This window comes from Antechinus flavipes, chromosome 4 (genome assembly GCF_016432865.1).
Source record: "Antechinus flavipes isolate AdamAnt ecotype Samford, QLD, Australia chromosome 4, AdamAnt_v2, whole genome shotgun sequence".
Classification (NCBI taxonomy): domain Eukaryota; kingdom Metazoa; phylum Chordata; class Mammalia; order Dasyuromorphia; family Dasyuridae; genus Antechinus; species Antechinus flavipes.
In genome coordinates, this window is record NC_067401.1 from 217,802,281 (window position 1) to 217,828,120 (window position 25,840).

A 25,840-nucleotide genomic window follows, 5' to 3' on the forward strand; every position below is an offset into this window, starting at 1 on the left:
GCGTCCTTCCCTGAAACTTCAGGCCTTATTGTTTCCTTCACCCTTTATTTGTAGATTGCCATCCATCCCTTGATGCATCTCTCTTGCCTCAATGCCTTCTTTTTGTTGTCAGCTTAAATTCTACTTGCTCATTAATTCATTCTTTAGTTCTGACCCTGCATCATCATCCACCTCACCCCCATTTTGTTACTGTGAAGTATAGAATAGGATATTTAAAGTAATTTGGAGTTCTCTTCTAATTTTCCCAGTTATGGATACAAGTGCAAAAGAAATACAAATCAAAAGCATAAGCCATTCATGTAACCCAAATACAGAAAGGTTTTAATGCTTCCTAAGACTTACCTTCCTTTGTTAAATATGGAGAAGCTAACATTCTGTGAACCTGTTGGGCAAGGGGGAAATGATATTTAGCACAAGTCTGAAGTAGATTATAGAGTTAGAAATTACTATCCTAGATTCAAGTACTTGAGAAAACAGAAAAATATTGCCTAAATCTAAACTTTTCTTAGGGCAATCAGATGACATAGTAAATAGAATGCCCAGCTTGAAATCAAGAAGATGCATCTTTCTAAATTCCAATTTGGCCTCAGAATCTATTAGCTGTGTGACCCTGGGCAAGTCACTTAACTCAAAAATGAGCTGGAGAAGAAAATGGAAAACTACTGCATTAATTCTACCGAGATGATACAAAGAGTTGGACAAAACTCAATAACAACAGAAAACTTTTCCTAGAAATAGCAAAGACAAGTAGACTAATTAATTAGGACTATAAATACTTTCCTTTCTAGCTCATGGAGTTGTGAACTGACCAAACCCTTCTGAAGAGCAATTAGCAAAAATGCCTAAAGGGTATAATACTATATACACCCTTATATAGTATAATACTATATATACCCTTTGATTCAGCAGTGCTACTACTGGGTCTGTATCCCAAGGAAATCATAAAGGAAGGAAAAAGACCCACATATGCAAAACTGTTTATAGTGACTCTTTTTGTAGTGGCAAAAAATTAGAACATGAGTAGATAACTATCAACTGGGGAATGGCTGAATAAGTTATGGTATTAGAAAGTTAATGGGATATTATTTTCTATGGAAATGATGAATAAGCTGATTTTAGAAAGGCCTGGAAATATTTCAACAAACTGACACTGAGCCAAGAATACAGTATACATAGTAACAGTAAGATTGTGTGATGATCAACTACAAAAGATGTGGTTCTTCTCAGTTGTTCAGTGACCTAAAGCAATCCCAATAAACTTTGGATAGAAAAAGTCACCTGCCTATAGAGAAAGAACTATGGAAAATAAATGTAAATCATACACACTATGTTCACTTTTTTCTTTTTCTTCTATTTTTTTTCCTCTCATAGTTTGTCCCTTTTGTTCTGATTTTTCTCTCTCAACATGGTTCATCAAGATTTGTGTATTTAAAAAATTAATGTATATGTATAATCAAAAAAGGAAACAATAGAAACATTTTTTTTAAAAAGAGTAACAGCTCATTCTGGGAAGCAGCACAATCTTGATTTGTCTCTTCCCCCCCCCAAAATTAATAATAACATCTGGTATTTAGCACCTGCTAAGTGTTGAGCACTATTAAGTGCTTTACAAATATTATCATATTTATTCCTCACAATAACCCTAAAAGGTAAGTGTTATTATCCCCATTTTACAGTTAGGAAAACTAAGGGCAAACAGATTAAGTGACTTGCCCAGGATTACACAACCATTAAGTATCTGGGGTCAGATTTTAATTCAGATCTTCCTAACTCCAAGCCCAGCACTCCACCCATTGTACCATCTAGGCATATGCACATAGTACATTAAGATTTGGAAAGTATGTTACACATATATTTCCATTTGGTCCTAACAACTATCCTTAAAAGTAGGTGCTGTTACTTTTTTTTTATTCTTTTTTTTTTAATTTTTAAAATTTTATTCATTGTTATTCAGTCAATCTGTTCTGTCTGAGTCTTAGTGATTGCATGGATTATAATTTCCCTGGGGTTTTCTTGGAAAAATAATAGAATGTCTTGCCATTTTCTTCTCCGGTGTGTCCCCATTTTATAGATGAAGAACTGAGGTGGATAGGATTAAGTGTCTTTGCCCAGGTCACCCAGGAAGTAACTATCTGAGTCTGGATTTGAACTCAGCCAAATCTTCCTGATTCCAGGTCTACTTAGCTGCCTCCTATCACCATTTTATAAATGAATAAATGAAAACTAACAAAGATGAATTGGTTTGCACAAAATCACACAGAGAGTATCTCAAGCAGAATTCAAACCCACATTCTCCTGATTCTAGCACCATATTCACTATACCACACTATCCATATAAAGATGGAGAGATTGGCAAAAACTCTTGAAACCAAATGTCTTTTTTCTAACTGACCAATATAGTGGCCTTCTACCCGACACTGCAAAGTTCCTAGGCCAGAGTTCTCCTCAACTGGATACCTGTGAAGAGAACAAAGAAATGGAAAAATGAAATATCAACAAAAAATGAAGTAGTTAGTCCAGAAAAGCAGAATTTCATTCAGGAAAAGGAAGAAATACTTGATTTAATGCCAGAGAAGCCAATTTTAAATACCAACACTATCATTTACCAGCTATAAGACATTGAACAAATTATTTTATTTCTCTAAATCTATTTCTTCATAACTAAAGTGGGAGGCCATAAGGGAAATCATTATTTTCTATTGTATTAACAATCTATTATTAATTAGGATCTGGTCTTTTTATTTCCTCATTCAGAGACTAGCCCTTGTAAGTCAGTCAGTCAGTCTCTGAAGGGCATGGCTAATATAGGAGATTGTACTAATCTTCTGGGTATGTGATCCTTGATCTTGGACAGGACTCCACCCAACTAGGAACCCCTACTTCTGTGTGAAATGTAAATATAGAGATGTATTCCTTTGTCCAGATTTCTTGAGTGAACTGAGTCTCATGATCAAACCATGTTCTCAGCAGGAGAAGCTAAAGACTTTTTTCATTAATTGTTCCCTTTTCAAACCACCTTTTCTTTTTTTTATTATTTTTTTATTTTATGTTTCTTTTTTTAAATAACTTTTTATTGATAGAACTCATGCCAGGGTAATTTTTTACATCATCCCTTGCATTCACTTCTGTTCCGATTTTTCCCCTCCCTCCCTCCACCCCCTCCCCCAGATGGCAAGCAATCCTTTACATGCCAAACCACCTTTTCAAACTTCCAGTCCCTTCATGTCTTTGTCTTTGGTTATGGAAAGAAACCATTGTATCAATTTGTTGATGTATTAGGCAGCCTAATTAATAAATTGATTAGTAATTATTCAGAAACTTTGTCTCTCAGGCTTTTCATTCATCATAGTTATAATACCTATACTCCCATAACAAAGTTATAAGGATCAAAAAAGATCATGGAAATGCTTAATAAGCCCTAAAGTATGATATAAATCTAAGTTCATGGTTTTATACACTAGAAAAAAGGAATGTGTGTGTGTGTGTGTGTGTGTGTGTGTGTGTGTGTGTCCAAACCCTGTATATAAGGTATACTTATAAATATTTAACAATATGCGCTTATGGAGGGAAAGAGCATATGCACTTCAATTTTAAGTTTAATTTGTATTATTTTCATTTCCCCCAACATTTTCTTAAATTTAAACAAGCCACATTATGTTACATCAAGGCTTAATGTGTGTAGCTTTACTGATTTCCAAAGTTCAACTGCTGAAAGTTGACTCTCAAGAGTCAGCCATAATAGAATCCAGCCTGAATATATGCCTCTCTGGGCATATTTTTCCAAGAAAAGGAAAAAAATAAAACTCACCTGTTTCCAGTCTCTCTGTCCACAAGAGAGCAGGGTGTATTCCATTTTCCTTCTTGGGCCTGAAGAATGACTGGGCTAGGTGAGAAAGGCAAAGAAAAGGAAAATGGTATCAGAATATAATTTGAGTGATTTCCATTGCCCTCCCTGGAATAAATACTGAACTGACCTCCCTGATAACACGCTCTTTTTTGGTGCTTCTAGAACAGGGATCTTAACTTTTTAGGGGTCATGGAACTCCTTGACAGTCTGATGAAGCCTTTGGATCCCTTCTGTAGAATCATGTTTTGTTTTGTTTTGTTTTCAATTCATAACTGAAGAAAATGATAACTAGATTTCAATAAGTTGAGTGAAAATAAAGATGTAGTTATTTTTTCCTATCCAAGTTCATAGACCCCACCAAAAAAAATTTATTCACAGATACCTGTGGACTTCAGGTTGAACCTTCTTGTTCTAGTAGGACATAGGATGGTGCATGATTATAGGAAGGTAAACTCTTGTCCCAATGAATAGTGTTGAGCCTATTTCCTAGTTCCTTTAAGGTAAAGATAGAAGTAGGTAGTAGATAGTAGTCAGTAATGTCAGTAAGCTGACATTAATGCTAGTCTGAGCTGTATAATCTGAAACATGAGTAACTGTACCATAGACTGGGAAACATGCCCTCATCAATTCTACTTTCTATTGCATATATTCTCTACAAATCAGAAATGTGATTATATGGCTCTGCTCCCTCTTCATATTTTCCATCTCCTTATTAAGCTATGGGTCCCCAAGAACAATGTGGTATTCTAAAACAAATTACTAATCATCAACATAAGCATCTCTTATGTGACAGGTATTATGACAGTCTGTTGGGAGACAAATAGAAAGAAATCTTTATGCCCTCAAAGACTTTCCATTCTATTAGTACTTTGTGTCAGACAAGTACAGTATCAGTAAAGCAGCCCCTTGGGAGAGAAAGGTACCTGATGAGTTTTTTTCTTCTTCATTTTTCATTAGGCACTAAGTAAAGATGTAAGTTAAAATCAGGAGGAGATAAGCAATATTCTTGGTTTATGTAAAGAACCAAATCAGAGGACCATAAGAAAATTACTCCTACAGGGATCTTATAGGATAAATGCAGCACTTTGTATCTCCCCTATCTATAGGCGGATCCCCTTTGGCAATATGGTGAAGTCTATGGATCTCTTCTCAAAATAATGATTTTAAATATATAAAGTAAATTGCAAAGGGCTACAAAGGAAAGCAACTATATTGAAATTAAATAGATAAGAAAGAAATATTTTTATCAAAATATTTAAGAAATCAAGTTCATGCACCCTAGGTTAATCCCTCACACTCTAAAGACACTCTCTCTATGTCTGACTGTCTTTCTCTGTCTCTCTCTCTTACTATCTCTCCATCTCTGTCTTTCTGCCTCTCTGTCTGTATGTCTCTAATCTATATGTGAATTAGCAATCCTTTTAAAATCATCGAAAGTGGGAAAATCTTTAAAATTCTTTAGGAATGTGAGCTAGAGCCACCTGATAAGTTATGAATTATTATAACAAATATCCATGCCCCTGAACCAGATAGGAGTTTGGATAAGGGAATAGAAGTTGAAAGACATGTATATCAGTCAAGTCCCATCCACACATGTACAGTTTAATCAAGCTGATAGCCTAGACATAGCTGAGATGATGAGTTCTGTCTCTAAAGTGAAATGAAGCAGCCTGAACTTAGAGTACCACCTGGCAGCTTCCATGGATATTGAACCTCATATCTTAGTATTAATGTAAAGGATTGGTTCTATGTGTGTAGTCTCTTATACTTTACACAAATCCTGAATGAAGAAAGTAATTTGGGCATTTTAATGACATCCTGAAAAATATATAAACAATTCAAAGGCTTTCTGCTCCTATTCCCATCCTCCTTCCTCTGCCCCATTATAATAATGCTTCTAAATGTGCAAATTAAGGACAAGAAGAAACACATTTATAACTAAATTGCAAATTTCCCCATTGTTAGCTTTCACTTCAGCCTGGGAAAGTGGGTGATGGTGGTGGGGTTAAAAAGACTAAGGAAGAAAATCAACTGATACAATTACAATGCAATTCACACTGAGCCCAGAGTGACTAGTTGCCAGTAAATAAATGGACCCGTTTAATCGACCAGTTGCAATTACATTAACAAAGTTTGCTGAAGCCCAACTCACTAGAGAACATAAAGTGCAAAGAAGAAAATAGCAGTTCTGTGCCAACTGCTTTCAATTTATTGCTGTCAGAGAAACCAGTTTCCAAAAGCATGTGTCCCCATTTGAAAACACACACACACACATACACACACACCTACCTATCAATGTATTCAACATCATTATCAAAGGTTTCAGTCCTTCCAGTAATAATCCAGCCATAGACTTGTATTAAATTTCCTAGTTATAAGTAGAAAAAGAGGGAGGAAAAAGTTATTAACCTTAAAAGCTAGACTTAAAGCAGTGATACTTTTTGTATTTCTTTTGGTTTCTACCATTTATCTCCACATCTTTTTTATGGTCATCTAGTAACCTACTAGACACTAACCACCTCCTCTGATAACTCCATCCCCGATTTCACAAAAACCTGGAAAGATTTCTATGAGCTGATACAGAATGAACTGAGCAGGACTCAGAAAACATTGTACACAGTAACAGTAATATTGTAGAAAGATCAATGGTGAAACATGTAGCTATTCTGATCAATACAATTATTTCTGACAATTCCATAGGAGTCAAGAAGAAAAATGCCATTTATGTCCAAAGAGAGAACTGATGGATTCTGAGTACAGATTGAAGCAAATTATTTTTTCTCTTTAGTTTTCTTGCTTCTTTTTCTCAAAATCTGGCTAATGTGGAAGTGTGATTTGACTGACTTCATATGTACAATGAGCATCATCTTTCTTACTTTCTTAGTGGCTGGCGGCCTGAGAAGAAAGAGAAAAAGAATATAGAACTGAAAATAAAAGTTTTAAATAAATTTTTAATAGGATAACTCCATCCCTAGACTCATAGTCCTCTCTATCCCATCACTGAAAGCATCCTTCAGAATTTCAATAACCATGTTTATAACCATTCAAACATCTTTCCATCACAGTTTCTGGATATTCTTACCTTCAGCTGCCATATTCTCTATTCTATTCCCATCACCCACAAGTAAATAACCACTTGAAAACCTCCCCTTATTTAGAACTTTTCTACCTCCTATAACTTGAACTCTGAATCCCTGCCTTTAAACACATCACTCTCTTTCCACTTCTCTCACCTTTTCATTCCTGTTGAAATTTTCTTTATGCTCCTCATGACTGACTTCTGTTGTTGTGAATCCTCTATATCTAATAGACCACTAGAATAATTTTGTCTTCATTTAATTTTTCACCAAACCTGGGCTCAGATTAGTGAGTCACTCTATTTTACCAGAAACTCTTGAAATCTGTTCAGATCTTGTTCTTCTGGCACACTCACCCTGACAATTCTAAATCCCATCATTGTCCTTTTCCATTCTTACTGGGTGCCAGCCATGTGTTCCTAGAAAGTCACATAAACATGTCAACTGACTCCATTATGCTACCTCAGTTATACTGACTTCATCTGGAACTACTCTTCAACAATCCTTTTACTTATTTCCTATCTGTTTTCCTTTTGTATTTTTCATGAAGATTATTCCAAACCTTTTCAACTTTCCTCAAGGCTCCTCAATTTCCAATCTCAACTTTCCGTTTCCCTTTCATTAGATATCCTTGCCTTCTACCTTACTAAAATCAAAACTCATGGTAGTCACAAAGGCAGAAGATCATGCTGGGATGCTGATGGATTGATTGGCTGTAAATAATAAAAAAGCAATGGGCAGCCTAAACCCCTCTGACAAATAATTCCTAGCAAGCCTAGAGTTTGAACTCATTGTTCTTCACCTTAATTTCTGCAAGGTTCCCTTTGTATGAGATCTCAATCTTGTTAGTTTTCCTTGAACTAAAATATCCATGTCCTTCCTCGTCATTTGTTTCCTTTGGTAATATGTTAGGTGACACAATGGATAGAGTGCTGGATCTGACAACTGCTTCCTTTCATTCACAAAGAAAATAAAGCATTGAATTTCTTTTTAAAATTTATTTTATTTTTAATTTATGGAATAAAACAAGCATTTCCGTGACAAAATAATTTTTAAAAATGATTGTATATCAAACTACAAATATATTCAACTTGTTACTCTTCTTAAATATATAATAATGTTATTATTTCATACTTTGATTTATCCATTTTTTTCTTTGGATACAGATAGCATCCTTCTTCATATGTTCTTTATTGTTAATAGTCAATAGTCATTCAAAGTCATTCTTAAAACAGTATTACTATATACAGTGTTCTTTGGTTCTGTTCATTTTGCTTTTCATTATTTCAAGCAAGTCTTTCCATGCTTTTCTAAGATCACTGAGCTCATCAATTCTCATAGCACAGTAGTATTCCACCACAATCATACTTATTCTGCCACACTCTCACTGGCTGGGCATCCCTGTAATTTCCAATCCCTCACTATTACAAAGTAAAAGGAAAAAAAACAATAAAAGTATTTTTACTCTGGTTTTCCCACAACATTAATGTACTTAAGTCTATATTGACCTTGATTCCAAATTCTCTCCTCGGGGTTTGAGTACCTATATTCTAAAGTCTGCGGGCTTCAACATCACCCCAACAGAAATTCTTCAGCTTCCCTTTCTCTCAGATTCTTTTTGCACTACCTCATTCTTCTTAGATATCTAAATACTAGATGTCCCTCTTCATACCCTTATACTGAGCACTTGATTCTATCCTCTTCTGGAATCTTGTTATACTAATTATCTCATCTCTTTCTTACAACTTTACATTTTCTCTTTTAAATGGATCCTCTCCTTAGTCTATAAGCATAATTTTAGATTTAGTTTTGGAAGAGTCTATAGAGCTTCTCTTGTCTAATTTTCTTCATTTTTTTCTAACACAGGTCAAAAGAGGTAAAGGGACTTACCTAGTGTGAGGAAATTGTAAGAGTCTGAGATAGTATTTGAACCCAGATTTTCTAGGCTCTAAGTTCAGTTCTCTATCTACTCCACAATCCTGTCTCTCAGATCACTCAGTCATGACTTTCAACCAATTTTTCTACCTTATTGAGAATTGGTATATACATAAATGCTTGCACATATTATGCTTGCTAAATTAATAATGCTAAAATTAATTTATTAATTATCAATAAATATAAAAGCAAATGAATGAATATTTTCTGATTGATTAGGAACAAAAACAAATCTTTCAACTCTAAATTGATCGATAAAACTATGATTCTATCTCCCTACTCCTTTTTTTTATTCCATCATTTTCAGTCATGATCAACTGTGATCCAATTTGAGATTTATTTTGGCAAAGAATACAGAAGGAATTTGCCATTTCATTCTCCAGTCCATTTTACAGTTAAGAAAATTGAGGCAAACAAGGTTAATGGACTTTTCTAGGGTCACACAGTTAGTAAGTGTCTGATGCCAGATTTGAATTCAGGAAAATGAGTCTTCCTGATTCTAGGTGATGATCTATGTGTCACCTAGCTACCCTTTTTTACTCCTCCCTGTCACAAAAAAATCTTCTCTACTACTTCCATTCCCTCCTTATTCCTTGTAACCTGGCTTCTCTATTTCTGCTATTTTAATAAGACTCCTTCATAAAAGTTCACAATAGCCTCCTAATAGCTAAATCCAAATCCTCTCACTCTTGCAGTTGTGCAATCTATTCTGTTGGATTGTCTCTTACCACTCCTGCTTCTTTCACTGGTTCCCCTTCTTCCACTTACCCTCTAAATGGGAACTTTCTCTGAGGCTCTGACCAATGCTCTTTCCACTCCTCTCTCTATACCTTTCCTCTTAATGATATCAACTATCATCTCTGTTAATTATTCACTTTTTCCTTCTCCCAAACTTGAATCCTAAATTTTATCCCAGTGTGTATTTCCAATCAAACACCTTGCTAGGCATTTCTAACCTGGATATCCCATTAATCCAAACAATATAATACAACAGTACAACAAATACTTATCAATGTTCTGCTAGAATCTGGTAGAGACTGAAAGCATGAATTAGACACACAGCCTCTGACTTTAAAACCATACAGAATTCACTTTCAAATCCTGCTCCTCTTTCTAACTTCATTAATTTTCTTGATAACATCACCATTCTCCAAACATTCAGACTGGAAAAACTCATGGTCAGCTTGAACTTTTTTCCCTCCCTTGTCCCATACCTCCGTTCATTTACTTATTATTATTCTAGAGAGACTGTTGAGATCAGATAAACTGATTTTTTTCTTAGCACTTGAAGGTTTATGAAATATTTTATTTATTTTTTCTAACTAGAGCCTCATAACACTTGTGAGAGGTATCATAAGTATTATTATAATATCTATTTTACAGAAGAAAAAACTGAGACTCATATAAGTTAAATGACTTGTTCTAGATTAGATAGCTAGTAAGTGTTGGAGACAGGATTTGGACCCAGGTTTTCATACAACAAGTCTATCACTCTATCCATCAAGCTATTCTTATGTTTACTACCCTACTTCAATATCTCATTATGTTTTTTTTAATTATTTAAAAAATTAACAAAAATTTTAAAAACTTTTTTAAAAATTTAATTAAAAATTGTTTTGAATTTACAAATATTTATAAATTAGTTCTACTTTATGAGAAGTCTATAGTTTATTGGTAAATTTGGTAAAAATTGGTAAATAAAACTAAAAATAAAGTGATCTCATCTGAAAGGGCAAGCAATATCAATTGTATAGCTCTTGCCCCATTTTATTTTTTAATTAATAAAAAGTTATTTTCTCTTCCTCACATTCCCCACACTACTAAGGGCAAAAAAGAAAAAAAATTTCTTGTAATATATATGTATAATCTAGCAAAACAAATTTCCTCAGTGATTGTATACAAAAATAAATGTTTCTCATTCTGACTTCAAAAAGACAGAAAGTGTTTATAGAAGTGAAACTAGATTTCATAGTAACCAAAGATACAGTACACAGAAAGAGTTTCCAGAAAAAAAGCTTTTTAATAATAATTTTTTGTAAATGCACACATTTTAATGCCCTCAAAATTTTATTCTCTGTGACATATAGATATTTATTTAGTGATATCAGGTCTCATTTATTACAATTTTTAAATCTTGCATGAGGCAAACAAAGCTTTTGTCCCAACTCTGCTCTGAGGAAGAGGAAAAGAGATGGTACAGAAAAGAAAAATGTGGGTCCAGAATCCAATTTTATTAACTTATACAACTCTTGTCCTTCATCAGTTATAGAGATGTCTTACACATACCAAATGGTTCAGCATAGGTTCAATATAGTTCAATGATTCAATATAAATTTTAATAGACTTTAAGTTAGAAGAAGAAGGGCAGAGAAGACATATCATATTCTTTCTTTGTTTTTGATCCAATGCCCAGTTTTGGTAGACATGAAAAACTGTAATTTAGAGCTCTGCATATTGTTTTTGTTTTGAGCTACCAAGGCAGATTAATGGTTAAACTGGACTAAGGTGCCAACAGGGAATTAATTGTCACAGTGGAGAATTGTTAACCACATATTGAAGCGCAAATGCTCATAAAACTTCCCCTGGGCTTCCCCCATCTTTTTCCATCCCCAATACACACAGACACACACACACACACACACACACACACTCCTCCCTAGTTGCTAACTCTGGGAAGGCTTCCCAAATGAGATGAGTGTAATTGTCTGGAAAGAGATTGCTAAGATGCAGTCTTGTGGATCTCACCCAGGGGGACCTTTCCGACAGTGCCAACAAGCTGATCATTTACAGAGAAGGCTGAAGAATCTCCCGGTAGAGGGGATGGTGGTAGCAAAAGAGAGAATTCAAACTTGGGTGGAAGAAATGGGACTGGCAGATCTTAGTACAAGCAGACATCCTACTTTCTTGAACCTCAAAGGTACCATAGCCTCCTTCTTCCTTCATTCTGAGAAAGGCCTCTATATCCAAAGTTTTAAATAAAAAACAAATATTAAAAATTGTTTTGCATGTAACTGGGGAAAACAAAAAAAATATTAAAATATTTTAAATCAAATAAATAAATAAACAAAGGAAGGAAGGGAGGGAGAGAGAGAGAGAGAGAAAGAGAGAGAGTGAAAGAGAGAGAGAGAGAGAGAGAGAGAGAGAGAGAGAGAGAGAGAGAGAAGAAAGGCCTCCATCATCTAAATCTACATAACTCCCAATGAGTTGGAATCCATACTTCTCTACATAGCTCTCTTATGGACTTTTGTCTTTTTTCAAGAGTAATCAGTTGCTGAAGGCCCACATAAAGAAAGGAAAGCAAATATATGAACAATCCCAAAATGAAAAGTAGCCTCAAAGTCATTTATAGTTTTCATTAGTGAGAAACATAATGGGTAGGCAGGGTGGTATGGTGGGAAGAACAATGAATTTGGAGATAGAGAGCTTGTATTAAAAATCTGTCTCTATCTTGTTTTACCTCTATGACCATGGGAGAGCATTCAGCTCCCTGGGCTTCTGTTTTTCTATATGTAAGGTTAGAGAATTGGATTAAGTTCTCTAAGGTCCTTTCCAGTTCTAAAATCCTATGACATTACAAACTTGAAATTACTATCAAATAATTTCAAGCTGTGGAGAAAAGTAACCAAAACACTTATTTTATGACATTTTTACTTTCTTGACTAATCAATATTTTTCAAAACAAATCAATAAGAATTTATCATAATATATTTCAATTTATTACATATTTATCATCACTCCTTGGGAAAGGATGCTCTAGCTTTCATCCTTTCCCCTTTCATTCATCCAACAAATATTTATGAAGCCCTATTGGGGGCAAAGCAATCAACCCAACTTGTATTTATTCATTTGCCTACTGTGCTTGACATTAAAGGATACAAAGACAAAAACAAAACAATTCCTATCCTCAAGGAGCTTCCTTTTCTACAAGGATTCCCTATTGCCTTTAATATAAAACACAAACTTCTCTGCTTGTTAATTAAAGTCCTCCATAATTTGGTTTGATGTATCTTTCTAGGCTGATTACATAGTCATTACTTCTCAAATAATCTATGTTCCAGCAAACATGGCCTATGTATTGTTGCCCACAGACATTAGTTTATATTTTGTGTCCATGCTTTTATATGAAAAAAGCTACACCTGGAATTATCTTCCTCTATATTTTTTATCTTAGAATCCTTAACTTCCCTCAAAGTTTAGCAGAAGTGTCACTTTCTATAAGAGGCATTTTTTAATTTCCCCTACTTGTTAGAGCATCCCCTCTCTCTAAAATTACTTTTTATTTAATTTTTAAATATGGTTTGTATTTACTCATATATATTCATGTTGTCCCTATCCCCAGTAAAATGATCATAGAATTATAGATTTAGAGCTGAAAGGGACCTCAGAGGCCGTGCTCTCATTTTTCTTTTGTTTTGTTTTGTTTTTTGAAAGTAGGTCTCTCTATTTGTCCAGGCTAGAAGTATAAGAGTCTTTCACTACCCAGTCCCATTGCTGGTCATCATAGAAGTTTGGAAATCATGGACAAGCTTTCCACTTCTTAGATCCTATTGCCCCCCTCCAAAGCCTCACTCCCAAAGGCTCATCACGTTAGTGCTTTTTGTTGTGTTCATCCTTCATTCTTAAGGAAGAGCACTGACATCCCAGCCTGATGTCTTGACTTACACATGAATTGAATTTAAGTGAGGAAAACTAAAGTTAAGTCAAAATTCATTATGGACATCCAATTAGCTTTAGCCATAGTGCAGCTCAGCACTATAATGCTCAAGTAATCCACCAGCTTTGGTTTCTCCTAGTAGCAGGGGTTATAAGTATGGACTACATTGTCAGAACCAGCTCTCTCATTTTATAGATGAAGAAACTGAGGTCCTGAGAGACTAGTGATTTTCCTAGTGTCTCAAAGGCAGTAAATGGCAATATCAGAATTTGAATTAAGATCCTTTGACTTCAAGTTTAGTGTTGTTTTGACTACACTAGACTTTTCCTTCTAATGAAAGCACCTTCAAGGCAGACATATTTTATCCTTTGAATCCTGAGTACCACATGGCGTCTAGCATATAATCGGCACTTAAATAATGTATATTGTATTGAATATATATTTTGTAATAATAAATAAGTAAATATAATAGATACATAATAAATGAAGATGTACAATAGAAATACAGGATAAATACAAAGTAATTGATCTCAGGCAAGTCACTTAATCCTGTTTGCTTCAGTTTCCTCATCCATAAAATGAGCTGGAAAAAAAGTAGCAAATCACTCCAGTATCTTAGTCAAGAAAACACCAAATGGGATCATAAAGAATCAGACAGAACCCATCAACTAAACAATAACAATAAAAAATTTTTGTTGAGAGTATCAGAAAAATGTCCCAAATAGGAAGTGGTAATTGACATAAACCTTGAAAGGAGCTAAGGATTCCAAGAGTTGTAAAAGAGACATGGGGCAAAGCCTGTGCAAAAGTAAATAGGCAAGAGATGAAATACTGTATACAACTATGCTAGTTTTATTGAAGCATAAAGTATATGAGTGGGATTAAAATGATCCAGTCTAAAAACATATATTAGACATAGTTTGACTTTAAATATCAAATAGAAAAGTATCTATTTTATTCTTAAGGAAACAGGGAGTCACTATTGTTACAAGACAAAGAGATTAATGTAGTTACACGTGTTTCTAAATATGTTTGGCAGCTGCATGGAGGATGGATTGGAAAAAAAAGAGACTGGAAGCAAGGATAATAATTAGAAAACTAATTGTGACCCTAAACCATGCAGTAGTCCAGGGAAGAACTGATAAGAAGCTGATGTCCAGTGGTATCTGTATGAATAGAGAGAAGGGGATGGACATAAGAAGAGCTGTAGAAGTGAAAATGGTAAGATTTGACAACTGATTGGATGTGACAGATGGTGGGATGGAGGTTGTACAAAGGTTGTGTGATCTGAGTGGCTGAAAGTGTGTCCTCAATAAAAATAGGAAAGTTAAGCATATTGGCAAGTTTCAGAGGTACAGGAGCCTGGGAGACAAAATGGATTCTACTTCGGACAAATTGAATTTGAAATGCCCATATGAAATCAAAGTAGAGATGTACAGACATTGGTAGCACAGGACTGAAACTCAAGAAAGAAATGAGGGCTGAATATATAGATTTGGGAGCTATTGCACTGACATGATGATTGAGACCATTAATGCTGATGATCCCTCCCAAAAATAGAGTATAGTAAGAGAAGGGGACGTAATGCAGAACTCTGGAGTACACTAAACTTCAGGGGGTAGGGGTGGGACACAGATGGTACTGGGGATATAAAGGAAAAAATAAAATATCCCTTTCCCCTGAGGAGACTATTCTGTTTATTTCTTCCTTTTGTATGTTAGTCTAACTGTTTATCTCCAAATCATATCCACCCCCCAATCTTAGGAAAGGTTGACAGCAAAAGGTATTGGTTGATAGTCCTAACACATAGCTGGTAGTCAACAACCATCTATTGTTGATGACCTTAAAAAATGATTAACTTTAAAGCTTTCATTCCTTGGCTGAATCACACAGAAGACTTAATTGCCTTGATCCTATGTAAATGTCTTTAAATGCATTCACTGTGCAAAGACACAGCAACATAGTCCAGGAGAGAAGAACAAACCAGACTAAAGGCAAAAGTTTGGGGCTAAAATCTATTCTCCCAGCAGACATGGAGAAGAGACCAATTTTTAAGCAACAAAAAGAATGATCAGGAGTAAAGAACAAAAACAAAATTCCATTCAAAGAGAGTAAAAATTACATCATTGATCATGGACTACATAGATTTAGAACTACAAGGTATCCCATTGATTCAGCTTCCTCAGTTTATAGATGAGGAAAATGAGGCACTGAAAGGTCAAGTGACTCAACCAAAGAAAAGACAGTTAGCTAGAATCTGAAGTGAGATTTAAAACTAGATTCAAAAATCTCTGCTTTAATATGACACTACTTACCTGGTACTCCAGCCCGTGGGTTAATTTGGTAAACGATGGGTGTTTGCATCTTGGAAAACTATAAGGAAATAAAGATTCATGTGAACATTTCCATCAGATTCACAACAGGAATCCCTAGCCTTTCCCAGTGAAAAATGAATTGGTCCAGTTATAAATGGTTAACTTTTTTCAAAATGATTTTACAGCTATGATCTCATTTATCCAAATAACTTTCTGACCTTGGTTGTAAGGCTAACATTAGTATTTGTTTCTTGGACAAGGAAAATGAGACAGAGAAGTAAAGAGTTAACACAGCTACTTAGAGGGTCTACCCAGGTCTCCTAACTCCCACTCCCATGGTCTTCCACCATTTTTTACTCACATTTCCAAATCAAAAGGCAAAAATCTTTCAGAGACAAGTCTTTATTCACTCACTGGTAGGGGTAGGTGGAACGTAGTCACAATCCAGATGACCCTCAAAAGAAATCCTTTGACCTGAGTCCCCAAGGGAAACTCATGGGCAGAGAAATGGTTGACGATATCCTAGGGACTGGTCATAAAAAACTCAGATAAATTAGGAGCCACTAATTCTATGGAAGGATTCCTTTGGGCTCATATTGACTTAGAAATTCACATATTAATGTTATCTATATTTTATATTAATTTTTATTTATTTTGTCAAATATTTCCCAATTTCATTTTAATCTGGTTTGGACAAATTTAAGAGTATTATGTGAACTGCGTATTTGACACTAGTGATTTAGTCCAAACCTCTCATTTTTCAAGTGGGAAAATTACAATGAGATAACATACCAAGATGTATGATATGCAGCTAAAGCAGTACTCAAAGGAAATTTTATATCTCTGAATACTTATATCAATAAAAGATAGAAAGAGAAAAACAATGAAGTGAAGTTTTAAAAAAAAAACTTAGAAAAAGAACAAATTTAAAATAATTAAAACTAAAATGGAAATTCTGAAAATAAAAAGAGAGATTAATAAAATTTAAAGCAAAAGAAACCAAATAAGTAATAATAAAACTAAAAGCTGTTTTTATGGATAAAACACTCAAATAGACTATTGACTAATTTGATTTTTTAAGAAAAAAGAAAACTATATCACCAGTATCAAAAATGATATGTGGGAATGCCCCACCAAGGCAAATGAAATTAAAACCATTATTAAAAACTATTTTGCCCAATTATGTGCCAATAAAATTGGCAATTTAAGTTAAATGGATGAATATTTACCAAAATATAAATTTTGAAAATTAACAAAAAAAGAATTAGAGTAATCACTCCACCTTAGAAAAAGAATTGGATTATAAGCCATAAATGAGTTTCCTATGCAAAAATTGGTAGTACCAAGGTGAATTCTACCCTGTCAAAATTTCTCCTGTCAAAAATATTATTGTAATAGCTAAATAAGGGAAGAGCAAAAACAGAGAAAGAAAAGTATATTTTCCTAATAAAATATTGATGCAAAAATGTTAAATAAAATAATAGCAAGGAGACTACAGCAATATAGCACAAAGATCATATATTATGATAACATGGGATCTATACTAAGAATTTAGGTCTGGTTCAATATTTTAAAAAAACACTCAGCATAATTGACCATATCAATAACAACAACAATTATATGATTATAGCAATAGATTAGAAAAAAGATTTTGACAAAATAGAAACCCATTCTGATTTTAAAAAAAAATGGAAAGCATAGGAATCAAAAAAGCTTTTCTTTTATTTTTTTCTTTCAAGTTTTAAAAATTCATAAATATTTCTTGAAGTGAAGGCTAACCAGACCTAGTTATTAGGTGATCAGAAACAAGGAAAGAAGAAAGACAAGAAGAAGAGGGGAAGGAAGGAAGGAAAGAAGGAAGGAAGGAAGGAAGAAAAGAAGGAAGGAAGGAAGGAAGGAAGGAAGGAAAGAAGGAAGGAAGGAGGAAAAAAGAGAGAGGGGGAAGGGGAGAGAGGAAAGAAGAGGGGGGAGGGAGGAAAGAAGGAAGAGAGGGAAGGAGGAAGGGAAGAAGGAAAGAAAGAAGGAAGGAGGGAATGAGGGAGGAGAGAAGGAGGAAAGGCAGAAAGGAGGGAAGGAAGGAAGGAGAGAAGGAGGAAAGGCAGGAAGGAAGGAGGGAAGGAAGGAAGGAGAGAAGGAGGAAAGGCAGGAAAGAACGAGGGAAGGAAGGAAGGAAGGAAGAAAGGAAAGAAGGAGAGGAGGAAAGGCAGGAAAGAAGGAGGGAAGGAAGGAAGCAAGGAAAGAAGGAAGAAGGGAAGGGAAGAAGGAAAGAAGGAAGGGGAGAGAAAGGAAAGAAAGAAGGAAGGAGGGAGAGGAGGAAAAGAGAAAGAAAGAAAAAAAATTTGTCTTAATTTTGTTCAATTAACAAGCATCGCTGAGCAAGAATTTCTGCCGGAGCATATGCTTAACTTAGTGACACTGAATCTCCTGCCTGCCTCTTCTGTTTCTTCTTTAACATCAATGATCCTGAGGTGAGTGTTCCTAGCCTAGGCATCAATTTATGAGTTTGAGAGACTGAGAGTTCCTGACTCTGGATGCTAACAGGTAGAAGGGGATGTTTCCTGTTACCACAATGATTTCTAAAGGAGGTAACCTCTGACCAAAAAAAAAAAAAAAAAAAAGACATAGGCTTTGAATAAGTTCCTCAGTTGGTGCAGATGACTCAAATGTAATTCAGTAATTCTACAAAAGATTTTCTCCTTTAATGTTCTAAGTATGTCTTCTGAGACGGCATAACAGGAATTATGAATTACTGTGATGCTTTAACTATTTATCATTGTATGCTTATGAGTCTTCGGTGTTTTAAACATTTCTTTTATAGTGAAAAAAAACTGTCCTATACATGATCTATTTTGATCACCAAGAAAGGAACTTATCAGTCTCTCTTGGGGAGACTTTACACATAAGACAAGTTTGTTTTAGAGATTTTTTTCCTCTTGGTTCAACTCTGGTATGGTAGTGTAATAAACCATAAAAGTTTGATCCTTCTCTTTAGATGTCAGGTTTCCTAAAACTTAATTTAATCCATAGGAGCCCTTGACCAGATGCTCTCATGGTCTCGGAACAACATGTTTAATGCTCTTTTCTTCCCAAATTGCCTGATACTAGGAAGAAAGGAAACAGTTTATTAAGTATCTACTATGTCCCAGGAACTTTGCAAAGTGCTTTACAAACCTATCCTTTGATCTTTACAACAACCTTGGAAAGTAAATTATCATCACTTTACAGATTAGGAAACTGAGACTGCTCTTGGTTAAATGACTTGCCTAAAATCAAACAGCTAATATATGTGTAAGGCTAAGTTTGAACTTTAATCTTCCTGAATCTTGCATTTTCTCCATTGTTTCATTTAGCTGCCTCTAGCTAGATTACTTTCCTGTCCCATAAAATGCTGAGACCTCTTTCTCCTTCACATTTATTTGTGGAATTCTTTCGTTTGTGAAAGAAACTCCAGCACACTGTTTATTTTGGTTTGCTTCCATCACCCCTGGAGTCCACCTTCCCAGAAAGAATTTCAGCAAAGAACTGTGTGTTGTTAATCAATACCTCTAATCAGTCATCAAAAATTGACAGACACTGTAACAAAGGAGAAAGCTATTTGACAAGTATTGATCCAGACAGTAACTACTCACTGGAAAGACTGCTCTCTTTTTTAATGGAAAGGCTAGATAATTTGTAACTGGTGGATAATGTTAGCATTCAGGGAGGTCAAAGGAATAATAATCTGACCTCACCCTTTTAGAATTGATTCTTATCTCACCAAAGAGAATGGATCAATACATTTATTCTTCCTCTTTCCCTTTTCTACCCCATATATACACTCTTTTTTTTTTTTTCTCTTCACACCTCTAGTCTTCTGTTGCCATTGGCACAACCCAGGGAAGAAAGTTCAGAAAATTCTATAATAGCCCAAGAGAAATTATCCAGTTATTGCTGAAATATATGCATAATAAATGCAGGAAAGAAAAGACTGATTTTTTTCTTTATCCCTTCATTCTTGACATTAATTTAAATTCATGCTAATTAGTCACTATCATGAAAGAATTGGTATATCACAGCCCTAACCACTCTTGAATTATTTTTTTTTTGCTGGGAGAGACCCCAAAAATGAGTTTTAGGGACACATTGATAGTGAGGAGTTCAATGAGGTATAAAAGCATTTTCCAATTCCAAGTCAAATAGTTGTCTAGAGTCAAAGATCAGAAGGTAATACTAGGGGAGAAAAAAAGGTCATACAAATTAATCTAAAGAATAAATTCAATTAGCTAGATAATTGTGCTAGATAGCACAGTGGATAGAGCACAGGATCTGAGTTCAAATTTGACCTCAAACACTTAATATTTCCCAGCTGTATAACTCTGGATAAGTCACTTTATCCCGATTCCAGAAGAAAGAAGAAGGAGGAGGAGGAGGAGGAGGAGGAGGAGGAGGAGGAGGAGAGGAGGAGGAGGAGAAGGAGAAGGAGGAGGAGGAGGAGGAGGAGGAGGAGGAGGAGGAAGACGAGGAGGAGGAGGAAGAGGAAGAAGAGGAGGAGGAGGAGGAAGAGGAAGAGGAAGAAGAGAGGAGGAGGAGGAGGAGGAAGAAGAGGAGGAGGAGGAATCAGTTCAATCCTAACCTGGGAACTTCAACAAAGCCACATATTTAGGATGATCTGTTGAAGTATAACACTAGTAAGCTTCCTCCTAACAAGTACAGAACAAGAACTTTAATGTTCTTTTATCTTAGCATGAAGAGTAACTATATTGGAATATCTAGTTTACAGATAAGGAAGCTGAAGTATGTAATCAGAAAAAAATCATGTTTAGCTATTTAGTTGGGGTGTGTGTGTGTGTGTGTGTGTGTTTCAATATTTATAAATATGATTTTTTGGTTCCACCCAGCAGTGTGAGACAATCATTCTAACTATAATTCTCACTGCAAGTCAAGCACTATTTCTAGTACTCCATTATTGCTTCTCTACAAATTAGACATACTTAATGAAAAATTATTCTATCTTATTCCTCTCTGTATGTCTTCTCCTTCCCTCCAGCCACCAGATCCCAATCCCTTATTCACATATGTTTTTATGGATTTAAATAATTGGATTATTAATGAGTTGGATGATAACACACTTTCAAAGAAGCAGGTAAAAAAAAGAAGTCAATTGGAAGTCAAAAGAACTGGATTTGAATTCTGGCTCTTAATACTTCTGTAACTATGGACAAATCACTTCACCTGTCTAGGCTTCAAATTTTTCTTCTGGAAAAAAAAAGTGTTTGAACTAGATTAGTAATTCTTGGTCTTTTTAGTCTCAGAACTTGTTTCTACTCTTAAAAATTATTGAGGGCTTTCCCCTATCCCCCATTAAGAATCTTTTGATTAAGTAGGCTATAGCAATCAGTATTTATTGTATTGGAAATTAAAATACCTTTGTATTACTATGATCAGAAAAATCCACATAAATTTTTTTAGCCCTCTCTTCACAACAGAGAAGAAACTTTTTAGCTCTTCCTTCACAACAGAGAAGAAATCTTAATTTTTTCTCTTTCTTTTATGGGGTGTATTCTGTACCTTATTGTAAAATTTGAATTAAGTATTACCACTGGTCTTTGTGTGTCATCTATTCCTTCCACAAAAGTTTCCAAAAATTCCCTTTTAATTTCTTATGCTAACCTTTGATATATCGAAACTGTAATGGGGAAAGTTGTGATGTGGAAGGGATAACTGTAAATAGTCTTAAGGTCCCTTACAACTCTAAATTCTGTAGATTCATGAGCTATATTCTACAGATGAATGAAAGGAGACTCAAAGTACTTAAGGGATTAGCCTCAGATCATTCAGCTAATAGTAACCTAACAGAAAGGAAATCCAGTTCTTACTTTTCACTAAACTGATGTATATGTATGTAGTATACAAAAGAGGTGATAGAAGTAATCTGGTATTATAAGCTGTATTTTATCTAAGAGTCATTCATTTATTGTGAACAAACATTTAATGAGTGTCTACTACATGCAAAAATGTGTACTAAGGGCTGTATAGAAGACGAAAATGAAAAAATGATCTGAAGCTTATCCAGCCAGAACAAACAGGAAAAGCAACATCTAGGATCTTTCCCCCCATAATATCTGGGGGTGATTGGGAGGGTAGTTCAACCCAGAAGTCAGTGGCAGTCATAGTTAAACCTCCAAAAAAGATCTCACTTGTGATTCTCTCCCTGTTGACGTAATAAAAAATTATACATTTCTGACAGATTCAACCCCCTGCTTCTCTACCAAGCTAGAGACATGGCAAGTAAAAAATTAATGAGATTCCAAATCAACTTCCCTCATACTGATCAGCTGTGCTGAAGTAAGGTCAGGGGCAGACAAGCTTAGGGGGAGGCAAAGCAGCAGATGAGACTGATAAAGCCACCACCACCAACTGATAGATAAACCTTCTGTGGGTTGTTCAAACTTGTCAGTGCCTGCAGCAGGCTTTTTGGAGTCGACTGGAGAGATGAAATTAATTTTTAATACTCAAGGCTCCCCCAGTCCCAATCCCAAAACAAAGAGACACACTGTGTTTTATTTAGCTTAGAATGCCTCTCATTAACTGCATCCCCTGGTGATTTTTCATCAACTTGCTAGTTGAACCACTACAAGACTTGTTTACTTTAATGTGCAGTTTCAGGAGGTTTGGGCTCACTGTCTCCTGTTCAATCATAGAATAAGCTAGAAAGAGTCTGATTATAGAGGCAGAGAACTCCAACGACAGTTATTTATGCTAAGGATCATCTTCTGGCATCTCTAGAATTGTATGTCAGATAGATAAGCAAAATAGTGATAGTATGGCCATAAAGGAAGAAAGTATGACAAGCATTTTCATCCCTCTACTATATATAAGTTGTTGGGGTAACAGTGGAGAGGAAGGAGCCAGATAGTCCTATCAGAGCTCTCAGGCCAAAGGATTGGCTAGTCCTTAACGAACCATTTTATCCAATAATAATAAGAAAGCTAAATGGTCTAATAGAGCGTTGAACTAGAAGTAAAATATGAGTTCAAATCCTGCTTCATATACTTACTAGCTGTGAGACCCTAAGGTGACTAAAGATTTCAGTTTTCAATTTCAATGAGCAGTTGGATTTATAGTTGTAGGTCCCTTGCTAACTGTGATACCCTGGATAAGTGATTTAACCCTGTTTGTTTCAATTTCCTCATCTATAAAATAAGTTGGAAAAGAAAATGGCAAAACACTCCAGTATCTTTCCCAAGAAAATCCCAAAAGGGTCACAAAGAATTGGACATGACTGAAATTACTGAATAACCAAGATCCCTAGTAATCATCTTATGAAATATAAATTGTTGGTATTTTGCATCTAATAAGCATCTAATAAATGCTTATAGATCATCAGATTGTCAATTCTATCTCCATACTGACTCTAATATAAATACCTTTCTGTCAGTACCCTTTTCTCTACACATATAGGGTAGTGACTACCATCCTCATTCAACACCTCATCACTTGGACCAGATATTCTCTTTTCCAAAACATCCAAATTAATTTTCACAAAGCACCTTGTCATTTCTCTGCTCACTCTTCAGTAATTCTCCATTACCTCGAGGATAAAATATAAATCCTTTTGGTTGGTATTTAAAGTTTTTCAGAGTATGACTGTAATCTATTTATAGTTCACATAATTACCATAGCACACCATACATAACATATGCACATTCTTTCTACCTTTCCGTTAAATAGACCTATTTACTATCTCACATTCTTAAACACCTCCTCTCTGCACTCTGACATAGCTATCCCACTATGTTTGCAATGATCACTCTACTAATTTCTAAATCTTGGGTTCTGTAACTTCTTTCAATTCAGTTCCTATGTCTTTCTTGAACCTTCCAGTTATTATTGCTTCCAATTATCAATCCTCCAAATTATTTTATACTCATATATTTGACATATATAATTAATATAATATAAATTTATGTAACTCAAAAATATGTTATACACATATGTGTATCTGTGATTATATATTCAGAGATATGAAGGGAAGGAAGGAGAGAGAAAGATGTAGACAGAGACAAAGACAAAGAGAGAAAGAAAAGAGAGATGGAGGGAGAGAGACAGACAGAAAGAGGGAGGAGGAGCAGGAGGAGTGGGAAAAAGATAGAGGAGACAGATACAGAGAGGAAAGAGACATAAAGAAAAAGAGAGAAAGAGGATAAAGAGGGACAGAGAAAGAGAGAATGAAGGGAAGAGAGAGTAAAATAGAAAAGGAGACAGAAAAAAAGAAAGAGAACAAAATAGAAAGGGAAAGGAAGGGAAAGAGAAGGGAAGGGGGAAGGGAAAGCTATATATCGTAATACCACTGAAGCACCATATAAGCTACTTGCCTGGAAAATTTCATTTTTGTCACTGACATTGCTCCCATACAGTCTTTGGACAGTTCCCCAAAACATTGAGAGACTAAGTAATTTACCTTGGTAATGTCCAAGTCCTGTTCTCTATGCACTCACTATACCATGCTCTTTCATGTGTAAAGATATTAAAAAAATAAATACAAGGTAAATAGAGGGGGAGAATGGAAGATAATGGCATGTGAGTGGAGTAAAAAAAAAAAAAAGACTAATGTCAAGAAAAGCCTCAAAATAGCACTGGAGCTGTAGTTTTTGAAGGATATGAGATACTAATAGGGAGAGGTGATGAAGGAATAGATTTCAAAACATTGTACAAAGACATTGGATATATTTGAGTGAGGGACCTACCTTGCCAGCAGTCTCTTTATTTAAAAAATGTTAGAATGAATCAGGAAATCAAGGAGAGAGCCTTGTTATACTATAAGATGAGTAAAAGAAGAACAATTCATATAAGAACAACATTATAGAGACATATAACTTGAAAAGACTAAAGATGAAGCATACTATCCATCTCCTAACAGAGAACTAATGGTTTCTCAAAACAGAATGAAACATTCATATGGCCAATACTGGAATTTGTTTTGCTTGACTATGGATATTTGTTACATGAGTTTGGGTTTTTTTTCCTTTTCTTTTCTTCCCCAATGGGCAGTGGAAAGGTGGAGAGATTTTAAAAAAATTATGTCAACTGAAAAAATAAATTAAAATGTTAAAATAATGAAAAATATATTATATTATCTTGGTAATAATGTAAGGTTAGGGCCCTCTTCTAAGCAGATATTGTTTACCTCATTCTGCAGAATAAGATATCATGGACATTTCCTTCAACCAAATTTTTTGTCCAAGAATTTACCTTGAAAGTACAGTTATCCCATGAACCATGACTCAGATTGTTCAACAACTGCCCACCAGAACGAACTTCCAGATAGTAAGTGCCTTCCTGTGCCTCCCACTGAAGAGACCTGAAGGTGTAAAGACAGTAATATCCTGCAAGTGAGTGACAAAACAGGATCTTCTAAGTCACCACTTCAAATTCCCTCATCTATTTATATATCTATGCTTTATTTTTTGACTTGCTAATCCAATGATTTTAGTGATCTTAATTAATAAAATTTTAAAAGATTGCTGATTTGAATTTTTTGCTTTTGTTTATTTTTGCCAACAAGAGAATGATTAGAAATGAAGAGATGGCTATAAAATAAAATTACCTTAAAAAATCAAAATAAAACTGTCCTCTGCTAGACACAATGCTCAATATCTCCCTCCCACCATCATCTGTAAACTCCAGAGATAGATGAAAGCATGTTTCAGAATCATAAACCTTCAGCAGAGCAGAGGAGTTTGTTGCTATGGTGATCCTGCCCCAGCACTTTTTGGATCTCTCACTGCACTGAACTCCAGAACTGACCTCTATTTACATGATGATTTTCCAAAGGTAGGAAGGACCCAGCTGGGAGTTCAGCTGCAGGAGTAGCTGATTGATTGACCAGACTTAGCTAGGTGAGAAGCAATAAGGAAGCAGAATGAGATTCTTCTCTCTCTTGACCTAGTAGGGTGATGGATCTGCCCTTTCAAGACAGGAGGACAGAGTCATTGCCTTATCCAGAGAAAGAACTGAAATCTGATTGTAACTC

The 25,840-nt window shown here is 35.1% G+C and overlaps 1 protein-coding gene across 1 annotated transcript in view; it reads right to left on the reverse strand.

Annotated features, from left to right (window-relative positions):
- PKHD1 (PKHD1 ciliary IPT domain containing fibrocystin/polyductin) overlaps positions 1-25,840 on the reverse strand; it is a 621,489-nt gene that overhangs the window by 585,943 nt on the left and 9,706 nt on the right. Inside the window, 6 exon segments of the mRNA XM_051996694.1 lie at positions 343-382; positions 2,393-2,457; positions 3,809-3,883; positions 6,137-6,215; positions 15,829-15,886; positions 25,060-25,168. Coding sequence (XP_051852654.1) covers positions 343-382; positions 2,393-2,457; positions 3,809-3,883; positions 6,137-6,215; positions 15,829-15,886; positions 25,060-25,168 — 426 coding nt within the window.